The 23,055-nt window shown below is 42.9% G+C and overlaps 1 protein-coding gene and 1 pseudogene across 1 annotated transcript in view; one reads left to right on the top strand and one right to left on the bottom strand.

Annotated features, from left to right (window-relative positions):
- Positions 1-23,055, top strand: part of lipca (lipase, hepatic a) — a 32,742-nt gene that overhangs the window by 6,143 nt on the left and 3,544 nt on the right. Inside the window, 7 exon segments of the mRNA XM_071401711.1 lie at positions 12,179-12,234; positions 12,236-12,347; positions 12,534-12,651; positions 12,794-13,030; positions 13,826-14,068; positions 18,953-19,067; positions 21,194-21,409. Of these exon segments, the coding sequence (XP_071257812.1) occupies positions 12,179-12,234; positions 12,236-12,347; positions 12,534-12,651; positions 12,794-13,030; positions 13,826-14,068; positions 18,953-19,067; positions 21,194-21,409 (1,097 nt within the window).
- LOC139575124 (ferredoxin-fold anticodon-binding domain-containing protein 1 homolog) lies at positions 16,067-17,648 on the bottom strand (annotated as a pseudogene).

Below are 23,055 nucleotides of genomic sequence, written 5' to 3'. Positions count from 1 at the left end.
ATTTGTTTGATCCATTTACATTGTTAAACTATTCTTAAAGTAGTCAACTAACCGTAGGCCTACATGATGACTGATTCTGTAGGCTACATATTCATCTCATAGACTTTCATCATCCATCTTTAGAATTATACAAATGTGAAGCGATATTAATATGAAGAACGAACAAAGCATTATCCTAGGCCTACTCACATTTTCTTCTTCTTTGCCCGCACTTTTTGACATAGTAGGCATATTGACTAATATTGTAAACAAGTGATGTCATAACGGAAACTTGATTATCCTGCGTCTCCAGAAAGGTAGGCCCTATGCCCCCCAAACGTCCGCTATCTGATAGACCTATGTTGTTGTACTGATATAAACACTATGAAAGGATATTGTAGCCTTAACCTATTGATATAGTCTACAGGCTTATTTATGGTGTGCCCGCTCCATAAAGCGCAGCTCCAGTTGTGCCTGGGCATGCTGCAACAGGTGCAGTCTGTTGCCAAGCCTTCCACAGAATCATACCTCAACCCTAAAATGTGATCCACATGTATTCGATTTCGAAACTGTCAAGTTATTTGCAGTGATGGATTTAAAGCATTATCACGACTAACAGGCTGACTACACCAAATGAATTTAGAAATCTATATTATTCAATTATTGCACCCACACTGCTTGGGCGCGCCAACGAGCGTCTGCATAGCAATTGGCTAAAATAGAAGTCAGTTCTATTTCTGATGCAGATCGCACTGCAAGTCCTGCCTCTCCCATCTCCTCATTGGTTTATAGAAGCAGGTACCCACGTGCCATCTCCTCATTGGTTATACCCAAGTGGGTGACTGAAAAACGAACGAGGTCAGTGGCTGTAATGCACCTAATTTATGAAAGTTGCCAATCGCAATATAAAATCAAGAGAAGAAAAAGCCTGGAAGGAAGAGAGATGACTAGAAACAATTCGGTTGACCGTTTATGTGTGGAATAATTGGTGGAGTAGAGGACCTTGTGCATTTCAGGTAAAATAACAACTCAATGTTTATATCCCAGGACAAATTAGCTAGCAACAGCAAGCTAGCTAAATAGGACAAATTAGCTAGCAAGTGCAAGCTAGCTAGCTAAATTGCCATAAATGTTTAATGCTTTTCGACCTGTCCCCAATTTAATGTAATTGGTTCAGAGTTTGGTTTGATATTTTAACCTGCGTGTCGTGATCTCGTTTGGTGTGGGGGGACAAAATAAATGTATGCACGATGGCGCACGCGCACAGCTGGTTTGGGTTCTGTGTTACAGACAGTTTTTTGTGGTGCTTCGATGCACAAAGAGTCGGAAAACCGTGTGCACTTTGCCCATAAACTACCTGTGGTGCCAGTTAACAAAGCCAGAAAATTGCACCTGATACCTCTCTCAGTCGATGAGCGCTCAATTTGGATGTTATTTTGCCCCTAGCCTATTGATTGAAGAGGGTGCAACCTCCTGTAAATGTGCATTGCATTCGGAAAGTATCCAGACCCCTTGACTTTTTCCACTTTTTGTTACGTTGCACTCTTATTCTTAAATGGATAAAAAAAAAAAAAAATACTATTCAATCTACACACAATACCCCATATTGACAAACCAAAAAGAGGTTTTTAGAAGTTTTTGCAATTGAAAAAAATATATATAATAAGAAATACCTAATTTACATAAATATTCAGACCCTTTGCTTTGAGACTAGGGGTAGTTTTTTATTGCACCCAAATTACGACGTGCCGTGTAAAGGCACAGGGACAAAGACCAAACAAACACTCAACAAAAACACAGTGTTGAAACCCAAACAAAAGAGTGAGGAGTACCTCGAATAAATTACACACGCGCACAATGATTAACACACGGGACGAGACCCGTAATCATCTGCGCAATCCACAAGGGCACGAAAGACCAAAACACACAGCACAGGTACTCACACATACCAACGGACATTGTAACCATTTTCAACAGTCCAATGGAAACCAAAGGGCACACTTATACAAGTCCTAATCAGTGGGAATAGGGGACAGGTGTGCGTAATGAAAGTTCCGGTGGGATCCCTGACATCCGCGAAGCGCAAGAAGCATGAATGCTCTGACTTCTGTGGCTAATGCAGAATTCGGATTGACCATGCAGAGTCCTTAATAGTAATAATAGTAATAATAATAATACTAGTAGTAATAATAGTAGTAATAATAATAATAGTAGTAATAATAGTAATAATAATAATAGTAGTACTACTAAAAATAGTAATAATAGTAATCATAACAGTAGTAATAATAGTAATAACAATAGTACTAATACTAATAACAATAGCAATCATAACCGTAGTAATAATAGTAATAATAATAGTAATACTAGTAATAGTAGTAATACCAATAGCAGTAATAATAAGAACAGTAATAATAGTATTGTTCATAATAATAGTAATAAAATATTAACAATAGTAATAACTCTGTACAGACACCCAGCCTAAAACACCAAACAGCTAGTAATGCAGGTGTAGAAGCACGGTGGCTAGGAAAAACTCCCTAGAAAGGCCAAAACCTAGGAAGAAACCTAGAGAGGAACCAGGCTATGAGGGGTGGCCAGTCCTCTTCTGGCTGTGCCGGGTGGAGATTATAACAGAACTATGCCAAGATGTTCAAAAATGTTCATAAGTGACAAGCATGGTCAAATAATAATCATGAATAATTTTCAGTTGGCTTTTCATAGCCGATCATCAAGAGTTGAAAAACAACAGGTCTGGGACAGGTGGCGGTTCCATAACCGCAGGCAGAACAGCTGAAACTGGAATAGCAGCAAGGCCAGGCGGACTGGGGACAGCAAGGAGTCACCACGGGCGGCAGTCCCGACGCATGGTCCTAGGGCCCAGGTCCTCCGAGAGAAAGAAAGAGAGAAGGAGAAAATTAGAGAGAGCCAAGATTTTCAAAATTTCCATAAATGACAAGCATGGTCAAATAATAATCAGGAATAAATCTCAGTTGGCTTTTCATAGCCGATCATTAAGAGTTGAAAACAGCAGGTCTGGGACAGGTAGGGGTTCCATAACCGCAGGCAGAACAGTTGAAACTGGAATAGCAGCAAGGCCAGGCGGACTGGGGACAGCAAGGAGTCACCACGGCCGGTAGTCCCGACGTATGGTCCTAGGGCTCAGGTCCTCCGAGAGAAAGAAAGAGAGAAGGAGAAAATTAGAGAGAGCCAAGATTTTCAAAATGTTCATAAATGACAAGCATGGTCAAATAATAATCAGGAATAAATCTCAGTTGGCTTTTCATAGCCGATCATTAAGAGTTGAAAACAGCAGGTCTGGGACAGGTAGGGGTTCCGTAACCGCAGGCAGAACAGTTGAAACTGGAATAGCAGCAAGGCCAGGCGGACTGGGGACAGCAAGGTGTCATCATGCCCGGTAGTCCTGACGTATGGTCCTAGGGCTCAGGTTCTCAGAGAGAAAGAGAGAACGAGAGAATTAGAGAGAGCATACTTAAATTCACACAGGACACTGGATAAGACAGGAGAAGTACTCCAGGTAACCAACTGACCCTAGCCCCCCGACACAAACTACTGCAGCATAAATACTGGAGGCTGAGACAGGAGCGGTCAGGAGACACTGTGGCCCCATCCGAAGAAACCCCCGGACAGGGCCAAATAGGAAGGATATAACCCCACCCACTTTGCCAAAGCACAGCCCCCGCACCACTAGAGGGAAATCCTCAACCACCAACTTACAATCCTGAGACAAGGCCGAGTATAGCCCACAAAGGTCTCCACCACAGCACAAACCAAGGGGGGGCGCCAACCCAGACAGGAAGATCACGTCAGTAACTCAACCCACTCAAGTGACGCACCCCTCCTAGGGACGGCATGAAAGAGCACCAGCAAGCCAGTGACTCAGCCCCTGTAACAGGGTTAGAGGCAGAGAATCCCAGTGGAGAGAGGGGAACCGGCCTGGCAGAGACAGCAAGGGCGGTTCGTTGCTCCAGAGCCTTTCCGTTCACCTTCACACTCCTGGGCCAGACTACACTCAATCATATGACCTACTGAAGAGATAAATCTTCAGTAAAGACTTAAAGGTTGAGACCGAGTCTGCGTCTCTCACATGGGTAGGCAGACTGTTCCATAAAAATGGAGATCTATAGGAGAAAGCCCTGCCTCCCGCTGTTTGCTTAGAAATTCTAGGGACAATTAGGAGGCCTGCGTCTTGTGACCGTAGCGTACGTATTGGTATGTACGGCAGGACCAACTCGGAAAGATAGGTAGGAGCAAGCCCATGTAACGCTTTATAGGTTAACAGTAAAACCTTGAAATCAGCCCTTGCCTTAACAGGAAGCCAGTGTAGGGAAGCTAGCACTGGAGTAATATGATCAAATTTCTTGGTTCTAGTCAGGATTCTAGCAGCCGTATTTAGCACTAACTGAAGTTTATTTAGTGCTTTATCCGGGTAGCCGGAAAGTAGAGCATTGCAGTAGTCTAACCTAGAAGTAACAAATGCATGGATTAATTTTTCTGCATCATTTTTGGACAGAAAATTTCTGATTTTTGCAATGTTACGTAGATGGAAAAAAGCTGTCCTTGAAACAGTCTTGATATGTTCGTCAAAAGAGAGATCAGGGTCAAGAGTAACGCCGAGGTCCTTCACAGTTTTATTTGAGACGACTTTACAACCATCAAGATGAATTGTCAGATTTAACAGAAGATCTCTTTGTTTCTTGGGACCTAGAACAAGCATCTCTGTTTTGTCCGAGTTTAAAAGTAGAAAGTTTTCAGCCATCCACTTCCTTATGTCTGAAACACAGGCTTCTAGCGAGGGCAATTTTGGGGCTTCACCATGTTTCATTGAAATGTACAGCTGTGTGTCATCCGCATAGCAGTGAAAGTTAACATTATGTTTTCGAATAACATCCCCAAGAGGTAAAATATATAGTGAAAACAATAGTGGTCCTAAAACGGAACCTTGAGGAACACCGAAATGTACAGTTGATTTGTCAGAGGACAGACCATTCACAGAGACAAACTGATATCTTTCCGACAGGTAAGATCTAAACCAGGCCAGAACTTGTCCGTGTAGACCAATTTGGGTTTCCAGTCTCTCCAAAAGAATGTGGTGATCGATGGTGTCAAAGGCAGCACTAAGGTCTAGTAGCACGAGGACAGATGCAGAGCCTCGGTCTGACGCCATTAAAAGGTCATTTACCACCTTCACAAGTGCAGTCTCAGTGCTATGATGGGGTCTAAAACCAGACTGAAGCATTTCGTATACATTATTTGTCTTCAGAAAGGCAGTGAGTTGCTGCGCAACAGCTTTTTCTAAAATCTTTGAGAGGAATGGAAGATTCGATATAGGCCGATAGTTTTTTATATTTTCCGGGTCAAGGTTTGGCTTTTTCAAGAGAGGCTTTATCACTGCCACTTTTAGTGAGTTTGGTACACATCCGGTGGATAGAGAGCTGTTTATTATGTTCAACATAGGAGGGCCAAGCACAGGAAGCAGCTCCTTCAGCAGTTTAGTAGGAATAGGATCCAGTATGCAGCTTGAAGGTTTAGAGGCCATGATTATTTTCATCATTGTGTCAAGAGATATAGTACTAAAACACTTAAGTGTCTCTCCCGATCCCAGGCCCTCGCAGAGCTGTGCAGATCCAGGACAGCTAAGCCCTGGAGGAATACGCAGATTCAAAGAGGAGTCCGTAATTTGCTTTCTAATGGTCATGATCTTTTCCTCAAAGAAGTTCATGAATTTATTACTGCTGAAGTGAAAGCCATCCTCTCTTGGGGAATGCTGCTTTTTAGTTAGTTTCGCAACAGTATCAAAAAGAAATTTTGGATTGTTCTTATTTTCCTCGATTAAGTTGGAAAAGTAGGATGATCGAGCAGCAGTGAGGGCTCTTCGGTACTGCACGGTACTGTCTTTCCAAGCTAGTCGGAAGACTTCCAGTTTGGTGTGGCGCCATTTCCGTTCCAATTTCCTGGAAGCTTGCTTCAAAGCTCGGGTATTTTCTGTATACCAGGGAGCTAGTTTCTTATGACAAATGTTTTTCGTTTTTAGGGGTGCAACTGCATCTAGGGTATTGCGCAAGGTTAAATTGAGTTCCTCAGTTAGGTGGTTAACTGATTTTTGTCCTCTGACGTCCTTGGGTAGGCAGAAGGAGTCTGGAAGGGCATCAAGGAATTTTTGTGTTGTCTGAGAATTTATAGCACGACTTTTGATGCTCCTTGGTTGGGGTCTGAGCAGATTATTTGTTGCGATTGCAAACGTAATAAAATGGTGGTCCGATAGTCCAGGATTATGTGGAAAAACATTAAGATCTACAACATTTATTCCATGGGACAAAACTAGGTCCAGAGTATGACTGTGGCAGTGAGTAGGTCCAGAGACATGTTGGACAAAACCCACTGAGTCGATAATGGCTCCGAAAGACTTTTGGAGTGGGTCTGTGGACTTCTCCATGTGAATATTAAAATCACCAAAAATTAGAATATGATCTGCTATGACTACAAGGTCTGATAGGAATTCAGGAAACTCAGAGAGGAACGCTGTATATGGCCCAGGAGGCCTGTAAACAGTAGCTATAAAAAGTGATTGAGTAGGCTGCATAGATTTCATGACTAGAAGCTCAAAAGACGAAAACGCCATTTTTTTTTTTGTAAATTGAAATTTGCTATCGTAAATGTTAGCAACACCTCCGCCTTTGCGGGATGCACGGGGGATATGGTCACTAGTGTAACCAGGAGGTGAGGCCTCATTTAACACAGTAAATTCATCAGGCTTAAGCCATGTTTCAGTCAGGCCAATCACATCAAGATTATGATCAGTGATTAGTTCATTGACTATGACTGCCTTTGAAGTGAGGGATCTAACATTAAGTAACCCTATTTTGAGATGTGAGGTATCACGATCTCTTTCAATAATGGCAGGAATGGAGGAGGTCTTTATCCTAATAAGATTGCTAAGGCGAACACCGCCATGTTTAGTTTTGCCCAACCTAGGTCGAGGCACAGACACAGTCTCAATGGGTATGGCTGAGCTGACTACACTGACTGTGCTATTGGCAGACTCCACTAAGCTGGCAGGTTGGCTAACAGCCTGCTGCCTGGCCTGCACCCTATTTCATTGTGGGGCTAGAGGAGTTAGAGCCCTATCTATGTTGGTAGATAAGATGAGAGCACCCCTCCAGCTAGGATGGAGTCCGTCACTCCTCAGCAGGTCAGGCTTGGTCCTGTTTGTGGGTGAGTCCCAGAAAGAGGGCCAATTATCTACAAATTCTATCTTTTGGGAGGGGCAGAAAACAGTTTTCAACCAGCAATTGAGTGCTGAGACTCTGCTGTAGAGCTCGTCACTCCCCCTAACTGGGAGGGGGCCAGAGACAATTACTCGATGCCGACACATCTTTCTAGCTGATTTACACGCTGAAGCTATGTTGCACTTGGTGACCTCTGACTGTTTCATCCTAACATCGTTGGTGCCGACGTGGATAACAATATCTCTATACTCTCTACACTCGCCAGATTTAGCTCTAGCCAGCACCATCTTTAGATTAGCCTTAACGTCGGTAGCCCTGCCCCCTGGTAAACAGTGTATGATCGCTGGGTGATTCGCTTTAAGTCTAATACTGCGGGTAATGGAGTCGCCAATGACTAGGGTTTTCAATTTGTCAGAGCTAATGGTGGGAGCCTTCGGCGTCTCAGACCCCGTAACGGGAGGAGTAGAGACAAGAGAAGACTCAGACTCAGACTCCGACTCGCTACATAATGGGGAGAACCGGTTGAAAGTTTCTGTCGGCTGAATGAGCGACACCGGTTGAGCATTCCAACAGCATTTCCCTCCAGAAGCCATGAGAAAGTTGTCCGGCTGCGGGGACTGTGCGGGGGGATTTATACTAACGTTACTATCTGTACTTACTGGTGGCACAGACGCTGTTTCTTCCTTTCCTACACTGAAATTACCCTTGCCTAACGATTGCGTCTGAAGCTGGGCTTGTAGCACAGCTATTCTCGCCGTAAGGCGATCGTTCTCCTGTATATTATGAGTACAGCGACTGCAATTAGAAGACATCATGTTAATGTTACTACTTAGCTTCGGCTGTTGAAGGTGTTGACGAACCATGTCCAGATAAAGCGTCCGGAGTGAAAAAGTTGAATGAGGGAAAAAAGTTGCGATGGAAAAAAACTAAAAATATAAACGGTAATTAAAAACAAAAACAAAACAAAAAAACGTAAAGTTGTCAGCTAGCAAAGTAAAGTTGGCAGCAAAACGCACAGCAACAAAACGCACAGCAACACGTCTGCAGATTCAACCGATTATTTCACTTATCACAATTCCAGTGGGTCAGAAGTTTACATACACAAAGTTAACTGTGCCTTTAAACAGCTTGGAAAATTCCAGAAAATGATGTCATGGATTTAGAAGCTTCTGATAGGCTAATTGACATAATTTGAGTCAATTGAAGGTGTACCTGTGGATGTATTTCAAGGGCTACCTTCAAACTCAGTGCCACTTTGCTTGACACCATGGGAAAATCAAAAGAAATCAGCCAAGACCTCAGAAAAAAATTGTAGACCTCCACAAGTCTGGTTCATTCTTGGGAGCAATTTCCAAATGCCTGAAGGTACCACGTTCATCTGTCCAAACAATAGTATGCAAGTATAAACACCATGGGATCACGCAGCCGTCATACCGCTCAGGAAGGAGACACATTCTGTCTCCTAGAGATGAACGTACTTTGGTGCGAAAAGTGCAAATCAATCCCATTTACAGACAGATTATTTCACTTATCACAATTCCAGTGGGTCAGAAGTTTACATACACAAAGTTAACTGTGCCTTTAAACAGCTTGGAAAATTCCAGAAAATGATGTCATGGATTTAGAAGCTTCTGATAGGCTAATTGACATAATTTGAGTCAATTGAAGGTGTACCTGTGGATGTATTTCAAGGGCTACCTTCAAACTCAGTGCCACTTTGCTTGACACCATGGGAAAATCAAAAGAAATCAGCCAAGACCTCAGAAAAAAATTGTAGACCTCCACAAGTCTGGTTCATTCTTGGGAGCAATTTCCAAATGCCTGAAGGTACCACGTTCATCTGTCCAAACAATAGTATGCAAGTATAAACACCATGGGATCACGCAGCCGTCATACCGCTCAGGAAGGAGACACATTCTGTCTCCTAGAGATGAACGTACTTTGGTGCGAAAAGTGCAAATCAATCCCATTTACAGACAGATTATTTCACTTATCACAATTCCAGTGGGTCAGAAGTTTACATACACAAAGTTAACTGTGCCTTTAAACAGCTTGGAAAATTCCAGAAAATGATGTCATGGATTTAGAAGCTTCTGATAGGCTAATTGACATAATTTGAGTCAATTGAAGGTGTACCTGTGGATGTATTTCAAGGGCTACCTTCAAACTCAGTGCCACTTTGCTTGACACCATGGGAAAATCAAAAGAAATCAGCCAAGACCTCAGAAAAAAATTGTAGACCTCCACAAGTCTGGTTCATTCTTGGGAGCAATTTCCAAATGCCTGAAGGTACCACGTTCATCTGTCCAAACAATAGTATGCAAGTATAAACACCATGGGATCACGCAGCCGTCATACCGCTCAGGAAGGAGACACATTCTGTCTCCTAGAGATGAACGTACTTTGGTGCGAAAAGTGCAAATCAATCCCATTTACAGACAGATTATTTCACTTATCACAATTCCAGTGGGTCAGAAGTTTACATACACAAAGTTAACTGTGCCTTTAAACAGCTTGGAAAATTCCAGAAAATGATGTCATGGATTTAGAAGCTTCTGATAGGCTAATTGACATAATTTGAGTCAATTGAAGGTGTACCTGTGGATGTATTTCAAGGGCTACCTTCAAACTCAGTGCCACTTTGCTTGACACCATGGGAAAATCAAAAGAAATCAGCCAAGACCTCAGAAAAAAATTGTAGACCTCCACAAGTCTGGTTCATTCTTGGGAGCAATTTCCAAACGCCTGAAGGTACCACGTTCATCTGTACAAACAATAGTATGCAAGTATAAACACCATGGGATCACGCAGCCGTCATACCGCTCAGGAAGGAGACACATTCTGTCTCCTAGAGATGAACGTACTTTGGTGCGAAAAGTGCAAATCAATCCCATTTACAGACAGATTATTTCACTTATCACAATTCCAGTGGGTCAGAAGTTTACATACACAAAGTTAACTGTGCCTTTAAACAGCTTGGAAAATTCCAGAAAATGATGTCATGGATTTAGAAGCTTCTGATAGGCTAATTGACATAATTTGAGTCAATTGAAGGTGTACCTGTGGATGTATTTCAAGGGCTACCTTCAAACTCAGTGCCACTTTGCTTGACACCATGGGAAAATCAAAAGAAATCAGCCAAGACCTCAGAAAAAAATTGTAGACCTCCACAAGTCTGGTTCATTCTTGGGAGCAATTTCCAAATGCCTGAAGGTACCACGTTCATCTGTCCAAACAATAGTATGCAAGTATAAACACCATGGGATCACGCAGCCGTCATACCGCTCAGGAAGGAGACACATTCTGTCTCCTAGAGATGAACGTACTTTGGTGCGAAAAGTGCAAATCAATCCCAGAACAACAGCAAAGGACCTTGTGAAGATGCTGGAAGAAACGGGTACAAAATAATCTGTATCCACAGTAAAACGAGTCCTATATCGCTCAGCAAGGAAGAAGCCACTGCTCCAAAACCGCCATAAAAAAAGCCAGACTACGGTTTGCAACTGCACATGGGGACAAATATTGTACTTTTTGGAGAAATGTTCTCTGGTCTGATGAAACAAAAATAGAACTGTTTGGCCATAATGACCATTGTTATGTTTGAAGGAAAAAGGGGAGGCTTGCAAGCCGAAGAACACCATCACAACCATGAAGCACGGGGGTGGCAGCATCGTGTTGTGGGGGTGCTTTGCTGCAGGAGGGACTGGTGCACTTCACAAAATAGATGGCATCATGAGGCAGGAAAATTATGTGGATATATTGAAGCAACATCTCAAGACATCAGTCAGGAAGTTAAAGCTTGGTCGCAAATGGGTCTTCCAAATGGACAATGACCCCAAGCATACTTCCAAAGTTGTGGTAAAATGGCTTAAGGACAACAAAGTCATGGTATTGGTGTGGCCACCACAAAGCCCTAACCTCAATCCTATGGAAAATGTGTGGGCAGAACTGAAAAAGCGTGTGCGAGCAAGGAGGCCTACAAACCTGACTCAGTTACACCCGCTCTGTCAGGAGGAATGGGCCAAAATTCACCCAACTTATTGTGGGAAGCTCGTGGAAGGCTACCCGAAACGTTTGACCCAAGTTAACAATGTAAAGGCAATGCTACCAAATACTAATTTGAGTGTATGTAAACTTCTGACCCACTGGGAATGTGATGAAAGAAATAAAAACTGAAATAAATAATTCTCTCTACTATTATTCTGACATTTCACATTCTTAAAATAAAGTGGTGATCCTAAGACAGGGAATTTTTTACGAGGATTAATTGTCAGGAATTGTGAAAAACTGAGTTTAAATGTATTTGGCTAAGGTGTAAACTTCCGACTTCTGTATATAGAACTGTATATAGAATACATTTTTTATGTCTGTGTCCATATTATCCATGAGTTTCTAGTGGTTATGGTTCAAGATAAAAATGTTAAGAAATAAAATTAAGAAAAGCAACTAATCAGCAATGGCATTATTTTCAATTACCTCTGCAACTCTTCCAACGATTTACTTTTTTCACAACTGCTACAAGTTTGGTGACAAAATACGTATTGACATATTAAAATAAATACAAGTGTGTAAAAAAATAAATAAAAGGATATTTCATGCTGAAACCCTCATATTAAACACCAATGGTATTCACTAAGTTGATGGTTTATATTTATGATAAAGTTTAACAGCTTTGTCATTCTATTTTTTATTTCAAAACTATGTTATTTGATTATTTTTTATATATTTGACATGTGATGAGGCCACGTAGAGGGCCATAAATAATTACGTACACGTGTGATGATCTGGAGAACCCAAAAAGGCCACTAGATGTCATCTGATAAAATTCCCCCAAAAACCTTGAAAGTTATCAAAATTCTGTGAGTTTACTGGTAAACTTAGAAGGATTCCAGTAAGATACCCTCCCTTTGCAACCCTTCAAATGAGATTAAAACCCGTTCTCTTTTTCCAAGATAAATGCTCTGATGGAGAGCTGGGTGCCCGTTCTTGCTTCTGCTCTGAATACCAGTCAATGTGATCGTTACTGACTGGCTTTTACAGGCCAATATGAACTACCCTAACGCAGCGCAGAACACTAGGGCAGTGGGGAAGGACATAGCATTCCTGCTACAGTGGCTGCAGGTGAGAGTCAGGAAAGTGTTCAATGTGTTCAACAAAGACTGTCATAGCAAAGTACTGTTTGTGTGACAGAAAGGAGAAGACAACCTCTTTAGGAGATATAATATGTCTTCTACAAAAGACGATAATGTCACATCATCCCCTCCTTTTCACATCAACACTAAAATAATAACGATCTTTGTGTGTCAGGAGTTTTACCTGTTTCCTGCAGAGAAAGTTCATCTGATTGGATACAGTCTTGGTGCTCACGTCTCTGGATTTGCTGGAAGCTACCTGGGAGGACGTGGAAAGATTGGACGAATTACTGGTGAGGTTTTCTACTCTCTGTAAATATTTTGTCACACCATTTCCTGGCTAAATAATGCATTAGAGTACAATTCTTATAGAAGTATCCAAGTCTAATGGCACTCTGGTGAAAAGCCTGAGATCCTTTGTGTTTCTTTGTCCAGGTCTGGATCCAGCAGGTCCCCTGTTTGAGGGCATGGCAGCATCAGACAGACTGTCCCCTGATGATGCCCTATTTGTGGATGCCATCCACACCTACACTCAAGAACGCATGGGGCTGAGTGTGGGCATCAAGCAGCCTGTGGCACATGTTCACTTCTACCCCAACGGGGGTGACTTCCAACCAGAATGCCACCCTTTCCAGAGCTTAATGGAACATATCGCCTTGCATGGAATCAATGGTGAGTCTGTCACAGTGGTGGAGTGGGGAGGGAAGAGTCATTTGGCATATAGAAAAATATTGGTAGGGTATATTAAGGAGAAGAGCTATTTTTGATCAAAGTAAACCATTACCATTTACCTTGCAGAGGCACAAACTAAAATAATAAGGCAGTATCGTGTGAAAGCAGTGCCTCATCTTATATTCACGCTGCTCTGCTGAATATGAATAGAATTCCCAATAGTCAGAAATAAGTGGTGGTGGGATTTCGGGGGATTCAATCAAAAACATTTTTTTTTCTGACATGAAAGACAGAAGCACATTATCTGTCATCCTCGTGAGTTAATTAGAGAAATACATCTCCCTCAGCCCTGTCTGTCCACTGTGCATTCTGCCTCCAGGCTATGATGAGATCTCCTCAGGAGAAGCAGGCCTGAAGACAGGTCTCAGATCAGTCAGCGCACAGACATAAAGAGGTTGACAGGCCTTTTTACCCAGAGAAGTGACAGGACATTATGACAGATCTGTTTTGGGGATAATGAATCCCCAAATAATGACCAACTAAAAAGTATAATCAGGATCTTGTTAAGGCGTAGTCTGTATTCTGAGGAGAGGAAAAGATTGAAGGCTGGCACAGATACAGTTCCGAATAGCCTCAGTCCCAGTTTAGTTTAACCAGGGCTAGAATGATGCAGTGACCTGATCACAAAGGGGAACATTTGAGTCCAAAGTTTGAATGCTCAATTCATATGTGTTACAGTCTTATTATCTGCCCCCTTTTTAAATTCCACTCACATTTCCACTCTTTCTCTCCTAGGTTTTGAGCAGACAGTGAAATGTGCCCATAAGCGTTCGGTCTACCTGTTCATCGACTCCCTTCTGAACAAAGACAAGCAGATCATGGCCTACAGATGCAGTGATGACAATGCCTTTGAGAAGGGTACCTTCCTGGACTGCCGCAAGAACAAATGCAACACACTGGGCTATAACGTAAGGAGGGTGCGCAGTGCCGCCGGCAAAAAGCTCTACCACAAGACCCGCTCTCACATGCCCTACAAACGTAAGTGCACACAATGGTGTCCCATGTCCCTTACAGACAAAACCCACTCTTCCATGTAATTAGGAAATACTGTAGAATGTCAGAATTTAACAAGCAGGAAAGCGTGTAGTTGGCACAGGCAGGAGCCTAGAGTAATACATGTTAACTTCATGGCATTCTACTGTACTGTACAAAACCAGGAATAACATTTTGCATAAGAGCTTTCTGGAACACGAGTCCATGGTCAATAACACCATAAAGTCTCATGGGAAGAGACAAGCAGGGAATTGTAGGCATGTTACATTGTTTGATGCAAAGATTATATTAGTTTGATGCAAAGACCATATTAGTTTGACGCAAAGACCATATTAGTTGGGACACACTTTGATCAATATATGCCATGACAAGGTCTCACTAGGAAATAAGGGTCTAGGGTCTATTTCAGCTCAAGGGGACAGTTTTTGATATCTGTAGAAGCACTTTGTGAAAGCTGCTGATGTAAAAAGGGATTTATAAAATACACTTGATTGATTGATATGATGAGGTAAAGTCTGTGGAACTTTGGTAAGGTTGTCGTGACAGGAGCTTAGAAATCTGAGACTGTGGCTTTATTGAAAAATACTTAATCTGCTGTGGAGCACAGCCAATAACAGCCACTTTAAAGCTTCTCCTCCTCTGAAGCCAATTAAAGTCCTATCCCAGTCTCCTTTTCACTTTTCTAACCTTTTTTTAACTAGGCAAGTCAGTTAAGAACAAATTATTATTTACAATGAAGGCCTACTGGGGAAAGAGTGGGTTAACTGCCTTGTTCAGTAGCAGAACAACAGATGTTTACCTTTCGGTTACTGGCCCAACGCTCTAACCACTAGGCTATCTGCTGCCGACATCAACACCATCCTGACACCAACACCATCCTGACACCAACACCATCCTGACATCAACAACAACCTGACACCAACACCATCCTGACACCAACACCATCCTGACACCAACACTATCCTGACACCAACACCATCCTGACACCAACACCATCCTGACACCAACACCATCCTGACACCAACACCATCCTGACACCAACACCATCCTGACACCAACACCATCCTGACACCAACACTATCCTGACACCAACAACATCCTGATACCAACACCATCCTGACACCAACACCATCCTGACACCAACAACATCCTGACACCAACACCATCCTGACACCAACACCATCCTGACACCAACACCATCCTGACACCAACACCATCCTGACACCAACACTATCCTGACACCAACAACATCCTGATACCAACACCATCCTGACACCAACACCATCCTGACACCAACACCATCCTGACACCAACACTATCCTGACACCAACAACATCCTGATACCAACACCATCCTGACACTAACACCATCCTGACACCAACACCATCCTGACACCAACACTTTCCTGACACCAACACCATCCTGACACCAACACCATCCTGACACCAACAACATCCTGACACCAACACCATCCTGAGACCAACACCATCCTGACAACAACACCATCCTGACACCAACATGACACCAACACCATCATGACATCAACACCATCCTGACACCAACACCATCCTGACACCAACACCATCATGACACCAACCCTATCCTGACATCAACACCATCCTGACAACAACACCATCCTGACACCAACACCATCATGACACCAACCCTATCCTGACACCAACACCATCCTGACACCAACACCATCCTGACACCAACACCATCATGACATCAACACCATCCTGACATCAACACCATCCTGACACCAACACCATCCTGACACCAACACCATCATGACACCAACCCTATCCTGACACCAACACCATCCTGACACCAACACCATCCTGACATCAACACCATCCTGACATCAACACCATCCTGACATCAACACCATCCTGACACCAACCACTAGCTTCAGTGTCTGGAAAGTGTTGCTACAGCATATTACAACACTGCACTCATCTCTCTCACATACACAGACAGACACTACCTGACGGTGAGATGCATGCGTGTGGACAGCAGGCTTTGCAGGTATGTGTGGAGTTTGAGTGCGCGTGTGTGTCAGAAGGCATGTGTGTGTGAGCAGTAGGTGAGTCTGTAACAGTAGCTGGTGTGTGTCAGGGTGTGTGTTGGTCTGTGTGTAGGTGTGTGTGTTGGGTGGTGTGTCAGTGTGTGTAGGGTGTGTAGGTGTGTGTTATGTCAGGGTGTGTGTAGGTGTGTGTGTAGGGTGTGTAGGTGTCTATGAGTGTAACATTCTCTACCGTCTCTCTACTGGCCTCTAGTCAAGAGCATGAAACTCGGCCTCCTGCCTGTCTGGCCCCGCCCAGAAGCCGATGTCATAAACAAAGCTCTGTGGAAACAGGGAGAAGGGATGGAATGGTTGGAAGTGGGGGTCAGGTGACCAGAGCAGGGGCAAGTCAATGAGGGAGTACCATTATACTGCTGAACATTGCACCCCTTGTACACTGCTGCTGCTCGCTGTTTGTTCGTTACCTATGCATAGTCACTTTGCCCCCACCTACATGTACAGATTACCTCAACTAGCCTGTACCCCTGCACACTGACTCGGTACCGATGCCCCCTGTATATAGCCTCGTTATTGTTATTGTTATTCTGTTACTTTTTATTATTACTTTTTATTTTAGCCTACTTAGTAAATATTTTCTTCTTCTTGAGCTGCACTGTTGGTTAAGGGATTGTAAATAAGTATTTCACGGTAAAGTCTACACTTGTTGTAGTTGGCGCATGTGGCAAATAAAGTTTGATTTGAGTAGACCAGTGACGCCAGGAGGTCAAGGTTCAGACACACACTGACGTCATCAGTGAGGTCATCAGCCCACAGCCGGCCTAGCCGGCCCATTGGCTCGGCCGCCAGCCACAGAGACCCCTGCTCCTCAGCCAGGGAAAGCCCGTAGGGGGTCAGCAGACGCTCCAGACTCTGCCGCAGGTCAGGGATTGACAGAGAGGCTTTGGGCCATGCTCCCCAGACGAGGAGCTGATGGAAGGCAGGCGGGGACCAGGGACTGATGTGAACTCTCTGAAAGACTAGGCCGCTCACACCATGCAGAACCTCCTCTTTCTCTCTGTATTCTCTCTCCTCTCTCAGTATCTGCATCTGAGGCAGTAGAGAAGGACGCAGCACGTATTCCCCAACACCTATGCACTCCTCTCCCTCACCTTCACACTCCTTACCATGGCTGCTACAGTCTCTCTCCCTTCCCTCATCTTCTGAGTCGTAGGTTATGTGTGTGTCTGCCAGTAAGTCCACTAGTGTCTATGTGTTCGTGATCATCCGAGGGTGTGTGTGTGTGGGTGGGGTGTAGCCAGTAGCAATGTGTGTGTGTGTCTTGTATCTCAGGGCAACAGGCATTTAGTCTCTGGGGGAGGAGTGTATGACCAGGGGGAGGGGCTCTGTAACCATGGAGACAGGCCACTCCCTCTCCAGGGCCTGAACCAGAAAGTCCTGAACCAACCTGACGGGATGATTAGAACTAGAGGAGAGACAACCCCTGTGTATGTAATGTGATAGTTCAGCAGGTATGTGGTAGGTCAGTGTGTGTCCTCCCATCATGCGCTTCATTTATCACCTGATTAATCTAACAAAAGGCACATCTTAATATGTGGTCCAGGTATCCTCATGACATGGCAAAAGTGGGGGGGTGGGCCTTTCGTATTTTGTTCTCTATTGCTCCTCTATTGTTTCCTCAAGAAAGGGGGAGGCCGATGACACCAGAGGGCACCATCAGACCAACTCCTTGAATGGCCTACTCCTTGAAGTTTGCAGTTGTCTAGAAAACACTATTTTGCTTAAAACATAATTTTTTAAATACATGAAATACTACCTGCAAAACACCAGTCTCAACGCCAACAGTGAAGAGGCGACTCCGGGACGCTGGGCTTCTTAGGCAGAGTTATCTGTCCAGTGACTGTGTTCTTTGGTAAATCTTAATCTTTTATTTTTATTGGCCAGTCTGAGATATGGCTTTTCTTTGCAACTCTGCCTAGAAGGCCAGCATCCCGGAGTCGCCTCTTCACTGTTGACGTTGAGACTGGTGTTTTGCGGATACTTTTTAATGAAGCTGCCAGTTGAGGACTTGTGAGGCATCTGTTTCTCAAACTAGACACACTAATGTACTTGTCCTCTTGCTCAGTTGTGCACCGGGGTCTCCCACTCCTCTTTCTATTCTGGTTAGAGACAGTTTGCGCTGTTCTGTGAAGGGATTAGTACACAGCGTTGTACGAGATCTTCAGTTTCTTGGCAATTTCTCGCATGGAATAGCATGGAATAGACTGACGAGTTTCTGTAGAAAGGTCTTGGTTTCTGCCTTTTTTGAGCCTGTAATCAAACCCACAAATGCTGATGCTCCAGATACTCAACAGTCTAAAGAAGGCCAGTTTAATTGCTGCTTTAATAAGCACAACAGTTTTCAGATGTGCTAACATAATTGAAAAAGGGTTTTCTAATGATCAATTAGCCTTTTAAAATGATAAACTTGGATTAGCTAACACAACGTGCCATTGGAACACAGGAGTGATGGTTGCTGATAATGGGCCTCTGTACACCTATGTAGATATTCCATTAAAAATCAGCCGTTTCCTGCTACAATAGTCATTTTCAACATTAACAATGTCTACACTGTAATTCTGATCAATTGATGTTATTTTAATGGACAAAAAATTTGCTTTTCTTTCAAAAACAAGGACATTTCTAAGTGACCCCAAACTTTTGAATGGTAGTATATATTGGAGCAGCTACATAGATTCAGTTTCAAAACATTGTTTAGAGATGATGAAGATATTATGCACTTTTATATTTGGTATGTCTTGTCCATGTCGTCTTTCATGACTTCTCCTCTCGTATTCTCCCTGCAGTCTACCACTACCAGTTCAGGATTCAATTTGTCAACCAGATAGAGAAGACTGAGCCCACTCTCACCATCTCTCTCACTGGTACAAAGGAGGACAGCCCTGAAATGCCCATCACTTTGTGAGTATCACACCACACTAGGCCCTGATATGAGCTGAGTTTTCATACAGACAGTACACTGGGGCTATAGTGTTCAAGTCTCTACATGCAGTGCCAAGTGAATGTCTACACACCTCTTGCAGTCTTCACATTTTTCTGCCTTAAAATTAAATCTAAAAAGTGATTAAATTAGATTTTTTTCCTATAGACCTATTCCACATTTTCAAAGTGAAAGAATATTAAAGAACATTTTCCAAATTAATAAAAATTATAAAAAATGAAGATGTCTTGATTGTATATGTCTTCACACCCCAGAGTTATACTTGGTGGAAGCACCTTTGCCAGCCATCACAGCTGTTAATAATTTTTAATAAGATTCTACCAACTTCGCACAACTCTTAGGGCAACATATGTCTATTGTTTTTGATTAAATTGCTCAAGCTCAGTAAATTTGGTTGGGAATCATTGATGGACAGTAATATTTAAACTTTGACTCTGATTTTCAAGCAAATTTAAGTTAGAATGTAGATTGGACCAGGAACGCTCAACACCTCTAGAAAAGCCATTCTGGTGTGTCTTTGGCATTAACATTTGTGTAACATTTGTATGTTATACATTCAGAAAACTGACACAGGATTTCCGCTAACTTTTTATCTGAGCTTTGCTCCTTTCATATATCTTTTGATCCTGACAAACTCCCCAGTCCCTGCAGGTGACAAACATACCCATAACATGATGCTGCCACCACAATACTTGAAAATACAGAGGATCAACAACATTGCATTCACTCCACATTACTGGCCTGTATGACAAAGTGAAAAGAAGGAAGCTTGTGTTAAAAATTCCACTAAAAACATCCATTCTGTTTGCAACAAGGCCGTTAAGTAATACTGCAACACAACACTGCAAATAAAATAACTAAATTAAAAACTACAGGCTTGGGTCAAATCCAATACAACATAACGCAGAGTGAAACCCTCTGTAATGTTAAGTATTGTGGTGGCAGCATCATGTTATGAGTATGCTTGTCACCAGCAGGGACTGGGAGTTTGTCAGGATCAAAGGAAATATGAAAGGAGTCAACCCCAGATAAAAAGTTAGAGGAAAACCCACCGTAGTCTTCTGAAGACCTAACCCTGGGATAGAGTTATATTTTTCAGCTAGATAATTACACAAATGTTAATGCCAAAAACTCACCAAAATACCAATATATATTGAGTGTTCCTGAATGGTCCAGTCTCAGCCCTGACTTAAATCTGCTTGAAAATCAGAGACAATGTTTGAATATTTCTGTCCATCAATGATTCCCATCCTAATTTACTGAGCTTGAGCAATTTTTACAAAATAACTATGGATATATATGATGCCATAGGAGCTGTGCAAGGTTGGTTGAATCTTATTAAAACTTATCCACAGCTGTAGCGGCTGTCAAAGGTGCTTCAACCAAGTAATAACTCTGGGGTGTGAAGACAATCGATACATCTTAATTTTGTTTTACTAATTTAGAAGATTTTCTAGAATTAGATTGTGTAGATCTATCTAATTGAATCCCTTTTAAGATTGAATTTAAAGTCAGCTAAATGTGAAGACTGTACAAGGGGTCTGTAGACTTTCACTAGAGACTGCATCCAGTCAGCTCTCACTCTGCCCCTGTACAACATAGGGTAGCAGTAACGGAAGTACATGGAAACAGCTCATACCTCTGAATGAAATAGGACTATAAATGGAGAGGGAGATATCAATAATTGATGTGTGTGTGCATCACAAAGGAACACTCTCCCTGCCAACCTACATTTTGATCCCATTCTGCTCTATATCGCCTAATGAATGATTCACGTGCATCTACACTAAGAGTAGAGAGTCACATGGTTTTTCCTCCCTACTGTCACACTTCTGGAGGGGAATGAAAATACTGTATTTCCTCACCTCCACCCCTGAATGTCCTTATAAAAGAGGCTGCCCAAGACTATGGTTATTTCACATGCACAGCTGTTTCAGCTAATAAATAACAATGCAATAGTCAAACCCTCCTTCTGCTTTTCAGGTTCATTACTTGCAGTCCACGTGTGAAAGAAACCTGGGAAAAAACCTGAGGAAATGCATCAAGGTGAATGTACTTCTCTCTAACCTCTCTCTCTTTCTCTCAGCATCGAGGAGATCTCAGGCAATAAGACATACACCTTTCTGATCACCCTGGACTCAGACGTTGGGGACCTGATGATGCTGAAGTTCCGCTGGGAGGGGAGTGTTGTAAACAATATGTGGAGCAAGATGCAGACCTTTAACTCCTGGAGCAGTGGGGGAATGAGGCCCAAGCTCACCGTGGGCAAAATCCGTGTCAAAGCAGGCGAGACACAAAATAGGTGGGTATCCATCTCTCTGGGGGGCAAGGAGGGTGTGAGATTGAATTGCATTAATAAAGATCAATAAAGTTAGAGGAATGGGTGTGGGGGTGGGTAGGTGAGAAGGGAGCGGGGGGGACACTGAGAGCTCTGTATGCTAACGTGCCCGTTTGGCTCGTTAGTCACCCAGCTATGAACTACCAGAGGGGCTCAGCTTTCTCTGGATGGCAAGGTTATGTAACACTAATTGTGATAAGGCACGCTGACGACAGCCCTCGTTATATAACAAGATTAAAGATAAATAAATAATGAAATAGATAGTGAAAGGCACGTAATCCTAATGGGTATACACAGGCAGAGACAGGCTTGTGGGGCATAGTGGAGTCTTGTCATAGTGCCCCCGTTATGGAAAATACACTGTATGCTACATGAGAGAGTGATCACAGAGGCACCAGTTAGCCTATAGGCTGTTGGATGCTGTGTTTTAGTTGCCAGGATTTCCATGTCATATTACGTTGTAAATTAATTCAAGAGCACATTATAAATCTTAAAGGTCAAGGCTGTATAGGCTCCACTGCATGTGCAGCATCCATTCCACCCTTGAGATGCTGTGCTATAAATATCAATCTTTCTAACAAGCACCACAAAATACCATAATAATCATGTATACTATGAGTTGATCAATATCAGCAGTATACTGAACCACACAGTACAAGCATTTTTGTCTGTTTGAGGCCTACAGTATAGTATTTCCCGAAAAGTACTATTTCAATGGCAATTGACGCCCTCTGGTGTGTGAATTATGAAAGTTATCTATCGTGGATCTACTTTTCTCCTCACTTTGAATTTCAACGCATGTTACAGTTTTGGACTTTGATTCCGCCTAATCCGAACTGTTGATGTTGGAGATAGCACACGTTCACAAAGTGTCGCTGATTTTCAAATCTCACTCAAAATTACCGAGTTTGCTAGGAGCCGAACCTATAATCTTCTGATCCTAAATCAGACGCGTTATCCATTGGCCCACAAGCCCGCTACTAAATGAGAAGTCACCATAACTACACTCTGATTGGTAAATTCTGGATACTTGGTAGCAGACGGCAATATGATTGGTTATTATGGTCATTGGTCGCATAAAATTTGCGGACATTGAGGGGATTCGATTAATCTGGGCCACGCGCCCGGTTATGGGTGTTTTGCACCGGGTGAAATTTGGAATCGGACTGCCTCCCTGGCGTGACCCCCGTTCAAAACCAACGCCGAAGTCGGCTCAAAACAAAAGTGATGTAATTAAGTACATCGAGGAATGAGTAGGATTCAGTGTTTTCACCTGCAAAAGTGATTGTTTTTTATTTTATGAATATGCCTTCCCAATTAAAACTCCTTAGAAAATTCGAACATATATTTTATGGAAAACTTATGTTGAATGTTTCTGGACGACGCACCATGCTGCCTTGTTGACAACATGATCGAGCAGCGTAGACTCGACTACTGTTCGATTTGAGAAGGGCGCTCCTCCCTCACCGCTTTTTCCCGTTCACGTCACGTGTCACAGACCGGTAACCCCGCGACTCAGCATAATCGAATCCGCCCATTGATTCCGCATCACCGTTACTGGTGTATATATGAGCTATAAATTTATGGTGCATATCGGCAAAGACACTCTA

This window comes from Salvelinus alpinus, chromosome 5, assembly GCF_045679555.1.
Source record: "Salvelinus alpinus chromosome 5, SLU_Salpinus.1, whole genome shotgun sequence".
NCBI lineage: Eukaryota > Metazoa > Chordata > Actinopteri > Salmoniformes > Salmonidae > Salvelinus > Salvelinus alpinus.
The sequence above is the reverse complement of the archived record's forward strand: the minus strand, read 5'-3'. Positions and strand labels throughout refer to the sequence as shown.